The sequence below is a fragment of the Humulus lupulus genome, chromosome 7, assembly GCF_963169125.1.
Source record: "Humulus lupulus chromosome 7, drHumLupu1.1, whole genome shotgun sequence".
Classification (NCBI taxonomy): Eukaryota; Viridiplantae; Streptophyta; class Magnoliopsida; order Rosales; family Cannabaceae; genus Humulus; species Humulus lupulus.
The window spans coordinates 126,757,938-126,768,500 of NC_084799.1; the positions used below are offsets into that span (position 1 = coordinate 126,757,938).

At 30.7% G+C, this 10,563-nt stretch overlaps 1 protein-coding gene across 17 annotated transcripts; it reads left to right on the forward strand.

Annotated features, from left to right (window-relative positions):
* The first annotated feature begins 1,322 nt into the window (after positions 1-1,322).
* LOC133788610 (uncharacterized) lies at positions 1,323-10,291 on the forward strand. Of its 17 annotated transcripts, XM_062226148.1 has the most exons (13): positions 1,323-1,719; positions 2,605-2,667; positions 2,766-2,802; positions 4,443-4,505; positions 5,750-5,873; positions 5,973-6,066; positions 6,609-6,729; positions 7,030-7,128; positions 7,780-7,836; positions 7,925-8,006; positions 9,134-9,277; positions 9,408-9,593; positions 10,009-10,291. In XM_062226148.1, coding segments are annotated over exons 7-13 (702 nt in total). In that variant the 5' UTR covers positions 1,323-1,719; positions 2,605-2,667; positions 2,766-2,802; positions 4,443-4,505; positions 5,750-5,873; positions 5,973-6,066; positions 6,609-6,727; the 3' UTR covers positions 10,141-10,291. The 17 variants fall into 17 exon arrangements, with proteins under 17 accessions (XP_062082132.1, XP_062082131.1, XP_062082130.1 ...); XM_062226147.1 differs by having other exon boundaries at positions 2,605-2,802; XM_062226146.1 differs by lacking the exon at positions 2,605-2,667.
* The last annotated feature ends 272 nt before the right edge of the window (positions 10,292-10,563 follow it).

A 10,563-nucleotide genomic window follows, 5' to 3' on the forward strand; every position in this document is an offset into this window, starting at 1 on the left:
ACTCATTAATTTATTCTATTTACCAAGAAATAAACTCATTAAGAATGCAATCTATTTAACTCAGGAAAATCATTACATTCAATGGAAACAAGTTAATCTAGGCAACAAATTCATTAAGCATGCAATTCATTTAACTTAGTTTATGAACTTCATCACAATTAAAATACCATTCACAATACTTAATTGTAATTTATCACTCTACTTAGAATCTTAAACTATTAAGTGAATAGAAATCCTAAAATGATAATAGAATAATGCAAAACCCTAATAAGTGACTGTCTAACCAAGATTTTACATTGTTCATAAAATTAATCACAAAAGAATATAAACAATTCAATATAAAGGTATAGAAGAAATAATAATATCATTGAAATCAAGAAATCATGTGTAGGGTTTCGAAATCGTCCTTAACCTAAATAGAAACTTAACTATACATAATTAAATAAAAAGCATAAAATTTACTAAGAGAAATAGTGTAGAAAAGAATGTCTCTCTAACTAGTCTCATACTAACTAAAACCAATAGGAATAAAATTTAAAATTTCTATTCTAAAACTTAAATTTAAACTAATAGATATAATTAATTTACTTTCAATATTGATGTGATATCTCCAATTTTTAAATTTGGAGTATAAATATCAGCTGAGTTGTTGTAAAATTGGAGTTTGAATTTGTTATTTTCGTATTTCTTAAGAAACTGATTTTTTCCCGTGTAAGCTAATCGTATTTTTGTCATATCTCTCTCGATATAACTCAGAATTGAGTGATTCAACATGATAAGAAAATCTACGAAAAATATCTACAAATTTAATCTTTGATATAGTTTCCAAAATATGAATACAACAATGTTAAAATCGCTCATGAAATTTTAGCTCTAGCTTTGGCTCAAATCCATGTTCAGATTTCAACTCTTTTATTTTATTCATAAAAATACACATTTTCCTATAAAACCAAATAAATTAAATATTTCCAATTTAAAAATATATTAAATTTAATTCATAAAAATATTAATTCAAACTCAATTTATTTTTATATTAATAAATATAGTTTTCAACTACTAAAATTATTTAAAGCCCAAAAATCACAAAATACCAAAAACAAAATTAAAATCATGAAAATAACTAAAATCTAACAATTTCTAAGCCTAAAGAAATTAAAAATATATGATTAAAATTTGCACTTATCAGAGAGAAAGAAACCTGTCTCCATCCGAGTGTCCCTAAAATTAGCCGGATCAGGAAAGAATATGCCACCGTTAGCTCTTCTCTTCTCTGCGGCCACTACACCAAATAACATTTTTCATAACAGATAAATATAATACTGTTGAAAAAGTATTATGGTACTTATATATACGTGTGTGTGGCAAAGTAAAAGAAAAAATGGCGATATAATTTTGGGAGCCCGCGTAAAAGTTATACTTTTTTCCTGATTCTTTTTTAATTACATTGTTCCACTCCGTCTGAGATTGACTCCCATCTTCGTCTAAGGTGCGTTCGGCTCTTCGGCGTTTCCAATCATTCGACTCTGTCTTTGGCTTCTCCGTTTCTTCTCTTCCTTCCATCCCTCAAATCTCCTCTCTCCCTCTCTCTCTCTCTCTCTCTCTCTCTCTCGTCTTTCTCTATCTCTCGGTCACTCCTTGTGGACAGGCGAGGCTATTACTGCTTCACTTTTTGCTCCCTTCTCGTCGGTAGCGTGCATGACTGCATCAATCTCGATCCCGGTAAGTATATTTTCTTTTTCTGGTTTTAGATCTTACTTTGCTTCGCGTTTATTCATGTTGGTAATTTCGTTTGTTTTCCTCTGCAACTAACTGAGCATATTTATTTCATTTCCTAACATCTAAAACAAAACATGGATAATGGGTTTTTGTTTGTTTGGATTAAAAGAAAACAATTGAAAGAGGGATGCCACCATTGAGGTTTTTTTCAATGGTTTTTTTGTGTAAGACATAAATGGGGTTTTGATTAGAATTGGAAACTTAGGTCACTTGGCTTGAACCCTTTTTCATTTGAGCTGTCAGAATTTTGTACCCACAAATATTGGCAACTTAGGTCACTTGGGTCAGAGCATTTTTGATATATGTTATATCTCCTATGTTCATTATTTTATTTGGTGAATTTGTACACAGATTAATGTTGATATGATTTGGGTTCTCAAAAATAAGTCTCTTCTCTTTAAATATATCGTTAGTTCCTCTATTGTTTCTGAAGTTTTTGTGATTAATATAAATGTATTTGACGTGCATCACCACTTTGAGAACTTGACTTGGCAAGGTTTTGATGATATGGCTTAAGTTATAAAATTACTTTGTGGTGACAAGTTTCGATTGTGATCTTATGGAAAACCACAAACTGCAAATTCTAGGGAAGAAAATTAGCTTTGAATTTGTAAGTTTTCATGTTTACTTTATACCTAGGTCGTGGTATTTTCTTGGGCTTCTTTTTATTACAATGTAATAAAGAAATTTACATAATAACGAGAGTTTCTTGTTATATTCAGCTCATTGATCCATCAAGTTTGTTTTGTGTCTGAGACACTTCCAAGTGTGATTCACTAGATCAGATGCTTGACATATGTTTTAATGCTATATGTTTTAATTCACTAGAATCTCGTTACTGAAGTCAAGTAATTGGGAGACCAGAATCTCGTTACTCATGAATCACAATCTGTAACTTTTCTGATTTTCATGATTTATCCCCTCACTATTGTTGAGACAAACTAATGGTGGGCAAAGAATATTGATTGATAACTGTTCTTCTCTACCAGTCGTGGGACCACTGGCATCTGCAGGGCTCTAGTCAAGGTATCTGTTCTATGTTTAATTGATAACTGTACTAAAGGTTTGGCTCTTTATTTTTAATTGATTTTAGGCTCCATGTCAATTTGTTTGGGTTAGTTTGCTCTGTTTGCTTGTATAATTTAGGGGTTGTCGAAATTTTCAAAGTTTCTATGTTCTCTAAGCTTAGTTTTGATCCAATTCATACCAGCCATCTAGGGGACTCAGGAAAAAAATGTAGACCAACCAGTAAGACAATGCATGGAACAAGTCCTTCAGATAAAAAAATAAAAAAACTCAAAAGTGAGTCCCTTAAATTCTTGTATGTTTCTTTGAAAATTTTAGTTCAATCACATAACATACACATATATAGTGATATAGGAAAAGAAATAAAATATGTAATTGTAATAACTATTTACAAGTTAGAGCTAATGATCTCCAACTTATAGTTGTCCCTATGATAAAGGCAAATGATCCTCCAAGAACAATCATGAGCTGAAGAACAAACAAGCAAATATATATAAGAATTTAACTTAGATCATTGTGTTTGATTTAAATTAGGTTATATTTTTGTTGTTGTTTGTCTTCTTTGAGTCTCATTAACGAAGATGTAGATATATTTTTTTTCTTTCAAATCACGACTTATTGTTGTCAATCACAACTGAATTAATATGTTGCTCCTTTTAAACATAAAACTTTCTTTCTACAGTTTGGTTGTTGAGAGATGTGTCTAAAATGAGAGGAAAATTTTATTCACTGTTTTGATATTTTATGGAATCACATATTTTGGATACCCTTTTGGTTAATATCAATGTTATAGTTGGTAACTAATTATTTGAAATGATAAATCATTTTGGAGATTTGGGTTGAACATTTTTTTATTTTTTTTTTATAGTTAACACTGAATTTGATCACCAACACTCTTGATATTTGAGTCTCATAACTTAAATCATACCAATGTATAATTTGACTCTGATTCTAGTAGTGTCATCATGCCAATGCATGATTTGATTTTGATTATAGCTTTATAGAACTAGTAGTAGCCATTTTCATGGCTCATATTCTGAGGGATATTTTTTAAGAGCTTTGCTTTCCTTTTAGTCATTACAGAGATAGCAAAACTAGGAAAGTTTAAAGATTGATGAGATGTGCAAAGTATTTCCAAAACAGGGGAAATAAAACTTGTATTACTAGGCAATAGAGCCATCATTACTTAGTATGTGGATCATATATATATATACACATAGAATTACATGGGTATGTATAGATTAGAATGCTTTACAACTTATGTAGCTGAATTAGCACATACTTATGGGAGGAAACTCTGATGTTTCCATAGCTAGAACTGTATATTAATCTATTACAACAGATATATTTTAATTACCAAAAGTTCTCATGTTTAAGCTTAACTAAACTAGAAAGCATAGGTATTTGAAAACTCTTGCTTATTAAATGAGTAGGACTTTCAAGTAGTTAATAGATCATATATATTTACACAGCCACAACAATTTTTTTTCCCTCTAGTCTTGGCAGTTTTCCCTCTATGAGCTAATTACTCTCTTGAATAAATAAAAGTATTTCATTTCTTGTTTTTCTTTTAAATTATGGCTTTCTATTTTTTGTAATTTAATGATTTGCTTATTTGGCTCAATCTGAATTGTTCCCAGGATTCCCATACAACTAGCTGCAAATTGAAGTTGTAACAGAGATCTTTCACCAGTTGAATAGAGGTATAATAACTGTGTTTTTTTTTTCTTCTGTTTTTGCTGGGTAAGCACTGACTTGATTTCCATTTCAGCATCTTTTATATTTTCCCTTTGATGAGCATGATATTTGGTCTGGTTAGATTTTCTATTGATTGTGATGCCTCTTTATACGGGTTTTGATGCACATGCATATTGTAATGATCACATATGGTAGTTCTACAGGCAATAGTTCTTTCATGTGGTCACTGTGTGTTTCATATTGAGTTTATTCGATTCTTCCTTTTTATTTGTTGATTTTTCTTAAGGAAGAGGGTGTGTGTATATATATGTGTGTGTGTATATATATGTGTGTGTGTATCCCTTTCAGTCTTGTTTAAGAATTAAGATACAGGAAATGGAAATTGTATGTTTGTTTTTCATTTGTAACCATTTAGAAGCTTAAAAAGATCCTTTTCTTCAGTTAAATTTGATTGATTGATTTTTTAACTCAAAGTTGCGTGTGTATGGCTTAATTTTTGTTGAACTTGTGTTTGGCTGTTTGGTTTCTGTTGAATAGAATAATCACGTGGAATGACTATTACTTTGTTCTAAGTGTTCACAGTGTAATATATTCTTTGAACACTGAAACTAGAAACTAGAAACTAATGGTACAAGGAGTTGAGTGTGAAAATAGAAGATAATAAAAAATAGGAAATGATGGTTTACACAACGCTACTATGTTAGGGAGGAATAATATTTTCTTATGGTGTTTTATAATACCATTAATATTTTCTGAAAATTAGGCTTGTTTTCCTTTCTTTTTTTAAAAAGATTTATAAAGCTTATGGTTATTAGATTTTTTTATTTTGGGATAAAGTGAAGTTTAGAGAAATGGGTCATTGGTACCAGTAAGAGTCAAAAGGACCTTTAGTTTAAGTAAGGTGCTTAAACCTAACTTTTCACTCAATGTGGTTATATAGTTGTCATTTGTAGCCACAAAGAAGGCCCTCTAAGTTTTTTGCATTATATATTTGTGTCAATAAAGTTGAGATTATCACATTCCACCTCCAAAATCTCTAATTATGGTCATAGATAAAAGCATAATGTAAGTTTTGGCATTTTTATATACTTTATGTTGTTTTGTATGCATACATATTTGAATATTTAAATTATGTCATTCTTACCATGTAGATACATTATTTCCTATTTCTTTGCCTGATAGAACATTCAAATGTTGGCTTCTCACTTATTGTTTATGCTTCTATGATGATCCTTGTGTTGCATTCTAGGGTCATATCTGAAATAATAAATGAAGTTGAATAAAGCCTTAAAAGATCAAGTTTTCTTGAGGACTTTAGAATGATTGAGCTTCCAAATTTGCGAGATAAATTTGTTGAGTTGCTTGAACTTCTGGTAAGCCTGCATATTTCTGGCTTCTCCTTGATTTTTTAGAGTAAGGAGTCCGTAGTCTGAGTCCAAACCTTACTAACTTATGGTATTAAATGTTTCAAGGGTGAGGGAAATGGATATCTTGCTGGTAAAGTAGTGAAAGTTCAACAGGACATGTTTGAAATTATAACCAATGATATGATGGTTGATTCTTCAGGTTGGATGCTTTCGGACTTACCATTCTTTTGTAAGATCAGTAGTTAACATGTTTTATATACTAATACTACCATACTTCATGTTCAAACCACACAGAGTAGGTGATGAAACTTGTAACATTCATTTAAACATATAATTACATTTGTAAACTTTTGTGATTTTCAATCATGATTTGGTGCTTGTCTTTTAATTTTGTTTAGTAAGCTATTAGCTAGTTTAGGATGATAATAATAATTTCTGCTTGATTAATTTCATATCTGACAGGTTACAACTAAGTTCCTATGTGTATATTGTATCAGAATTTAGGAGTCTAATAGTTTATGAGTTGTGTGATGTGAACACTGTAAAATATATTAAGGGAAACTAAATATATAAATAACCACCCTGGTTACCAGTTTTAGATGAGCTGTAACAAATTTTTGTTAACTTTGGATTAGGAGGTTAGGCTTCTTAGTGTGACACAGGACGCTTTGGTTAGAACAGTTATCATTGTCTTGTCTATATTGATGCTCATCTACTGAAACGAGGCTCTACTCTTTATAGGTTTGGAAGTATTTTTGCTTCATATGTTCAGAGTGGACTGCAGGAATTAATGTATTAGCAGGGTTTTTGATGTGTGGAAAAGGTAGAAAGAAGTTCATGAAAAACTTGGTAATGTACGAATGTAAGTAGGGGATGGAGTAACATTTCTGGACATACTAGTCTGGAGATTTTTTTTTTAAAACAGAGTTCAGCAGCTAGACTATGTGAGGAAAGTGGTGATTTAAAAAAAATAATTGGTTAGTATCAAGGATGAAAAAATCGATATTATCGACGATATTTCTGTTGAAATATCTTAATTTTCCAAGGTTCTGATATTTTTCTGAGTGTAAAACTTTATCAGTCAAAATATAGTTTATCTATGGACACCAATATTTTCAACCTTATGATTCCCTGTCATAATACTACCGGGACTATTCTACAGGAATGCTGCTTTTTGTTGTCTCACTCACAACTACAAAAGGCGCATGAGTAAAAATCTCTTCATCTACTGGTTTAAGGGTATCATTGCAAGCTTTGAAAGGTAGTTCTTTGTGTCAAGTCAAACATAGTAAATAGTTATCCCTTTGCTGAATGTATCTGAACTATTATTCTTCTGATGTGATTCTTCACTGTGTTGATAATTTTGTGCACAAGTGACTTCATACTTTATATAGTCAAATTTGTCTATAAAATTATAAATCAATGAGATTTCTCTCTAATGTTGTTCTCTCTACATCTTTTCTATCTGTTGTTCTATTTCTCTCTATGGATTCATCTCTTGTTATCTATCCTATTTTCTCCTTTGGTCCTATATCACCCTTAGTTTGTTCCTTTCTGTCTATGTGTTTGCTATGCTAATTTTCTATTAGAATTTCATAACTATGCAACTGTTTTTCAGATGCCTTTCATATTAAAATGCATAATCAGCTTATATTGTTTTAGTTGTTTTTTGATGTAGGCTTGTATAGGAAAATACTTCCTATACTGATGTTTTTGTACGTTCCTTGCTTAGAATAATAAAATAAAAATGATAACAGGATGCTGTTTTTTAAACATTCTATTTGCATGTTTGTTAGGGTATATAGTTTCTTTGATGACATGAGTTTTTTTAAAATGCATCTTCTGCATGCTTGTTTATGAATGCTTTAAATAGAAAATGATTGTTCACTTAAAAAATTGAAATGTGTTGCAGAATTACGAATGATGCAAGTATGGGGCACAGTTATGATGGTTTGTTGTGGACTCTGAGGTATTAAATAGTTTGTTTCTTTTCAAATTCTCTCCATCTCCACCTTTCTTTTGTGAGCTCATACGTTTCTATATTTTTGCATCTAAAGGAGTTTGCAAGAACTCTCTTTTGTGTTACTGCTACCAGATTCAGAGGTTGCAATTTCATCTAGTTCTTCCTCTTTAAATGAGGTACACATTTGGATTTTTTGCCTTTTTGTTGAAACTTCAATTTTTTAGAATGATTTTGTTTAGTTTTGTATTATTTTGATATACATGAGAACACATTTGAATGGTTCATAGGTGTCAACTTTGTTTTTGATGTACATGCTTATGACTCCAGGTTATATGATATTAGTATTCTTCTATTAGATGTATGAAAACTTGTTAGCTTCCATCACATAAGCTAGTAGCGACACCAATTAAAGTGCAAGATTATTTTCTGAGATGAAAATTTCACCACCAAATACTGAGTTCCTGTTTTTCAGTTTTGCAATACTATTTTCACAATAACTGGCCATGCCAATCAAAGTGCAAGATTATTGTCCTGAGATCATGAAACTTAAAATTTTGTTGGCTCTTAATCTTTTTGTTTCAATGGGCACATGGGTCCTTTTGGCTCATGGAGATTGTTTTATTCTTTGTCATGCATCTTGCTATGCATGGTACATATCAACATTGTTGTATATTTTGCCTTATTCAGTAATTGACCACTGTTATGATTGTAAGATACCTTGCCTAATTTATCTACCAAAGTCACGAATGACTTTAAAAGTTAAAAGAGAAAAGGCAGAATTGTTAAGCTCAAATTTCTGTAACTATTTAAGTAGTTTAAAGTAAAAGACTCCAGGGCCAAAATAAAATGATTTGTGGATTATATTATAAGTAATCTATCATTTGTGTGAGTATTTTTATTTGAAATAAGTAATCAAAGTTTGTAGTTTGGAGTTTTGATTGTTTAATGGTAGTTTATGCTGGTCATTCTAATTTACATATTGGTTAATGTAGAGGACGAGCTGGAAAAAATTCTTTGCTTATCTGGGTCCTTGATTTCTTGTCTCTATTGCATATAGTCTAGTAAAGCATGCCACCCTGTATGCACCAGTTTTTTGTGGCTGCATTCTAGATATTTCTTTCTGTATGTAATGAATTAGATGCTAATTTTTTTTAGCAACAATTATCTGGTGGGTTATAGTAGCAATATCAATTTTTAACTTCAGAATGTTTGATTAAAAGAGGTATTTTAAACACTGTTGGAACTGTAAAAAGAAATTCTGAAATTGATCTAGAATAATTCATTAAGATATTTCTGTTGGCAGCCTACACAAGAAGGATCTTGGAAGCATGAAGCATATTTGTTGTTTCCAGTTCATTTGGATGGAACATTGTTGGACAATGCTAACACTATGAAAGCTAAAAAGGAGTTATTCTCAACCACCGATGTTCTTCATATATTTAGACAGGTAGATAGATATGTTTCTTTACACTTTTTAAATTGAGTTATGTTATCACCTGTGTTTCAGTTCCTCGTCTATATGATACAATGATGTGTACTTATAGTAAAATAGTTGAACGTGAAATTATGTTTAACAGCTTTGTGCAGGACTCGAGCACATGCACAATTTAGATCCACCATATGCTCATAATGATGTCAAGCCTAGTAATGTCCTCATAACTCATGGGAAAGGACAACCACCACTAGCCATATTGATGGATTTTGGCAGTGCTCTGCCTGCAAGGAGGCAAATTCAATCTCGTTCTGAGGCACTACAATTGCAGGTGTTTTTTTTTTGTTCCCCCAGTCGAACACACACACATGCAATGCATCAGTTACTCTACTATGAATGACATTCATCCAATGCTTTGGTATTTGTATGAGGTCCGAGTTTATTTTTTCATAGTCTTAAGAGATAAAAAAATATTGAATTTTTTTAATTAATGGCATATTTGTGAAGACTTGACATGTGTTCATGTTTTGAGGTTTTCTATCAAGTTTTTGCATTTTTAGTTACTATTTGGATAGCCTCATTTAAAAACCTTATCAAATTAAAAAATGTTTGAATTTTTAATTTGTACAACTTAAAAGTTTCTATTGTTAGAATATGCCAAAGTAATGGAGGAATGGACATATATTTCATCTTTCATTAAATATTCCGTACTTGTATTGATGGTGGACTCATTGCTTGCTGTGTAGGAATGGGCATCTGAGCATTGTTCAGCACCTTTTCGAGCTCCTGAGTTGTGGGATTGTCCAAGTAATGCAGATATCGATGAGAGAGCTGATATTTGGTCATTAGAATGCACTTTATATGCGAAAATGCGATAATGTTTTTTACCATGTGATTTAAGATTTATTGGTTTAAGTTTTTGGGTCTTTGTCTCCTGCGAGCTATAATATAATTTGATGACAGTGGTGAATGTTTTAAACTAATTTGTTGATTGTTAATACAATGTTGAATGCTTTTTACTTTTTGTTATTTGAAAATCAAGTTTATTTGATGGTTCTAGTATATATTAGAAAGCTAATTTTAATTATATAAATAAAAAATAAAAATATAATAGAATAAATTAGTGTTATATAAATAAATATATAATGAGAATTTAAACTTATCTAAATATTAAAATAATACGAAAAATGTGTTATAATATCTATTACAATAACACTTTTTTTTATCAAGAAGAAAAATTTCATTAATCAACCAGCAAAATACACCCTCAACTCAATACAAACACAACAGAAGAAGCAACA

What these genes read in the sequence shown, in the direction of transcription:
- LOC133788610 (XM_062226147.1), top strand. An exon ending in GGTTTGTTGTGGACTCTGAG is followed by an intron (nt 7,837 to 7,924) that starts GTATTAAATAGT and finishes TTGCATCTAAAG; the next exon opens with GAGTTTGCAAGAACTCTCTT. An exon ending in TTCTTCATATATTTAGACAG is followed by an intron (nt 9,278 to 9,407) that starts GTAGATAGATAT and finishes TATGTTTAACAG; the next exon opens with CTTTGTGCAGGACTCGAGCA.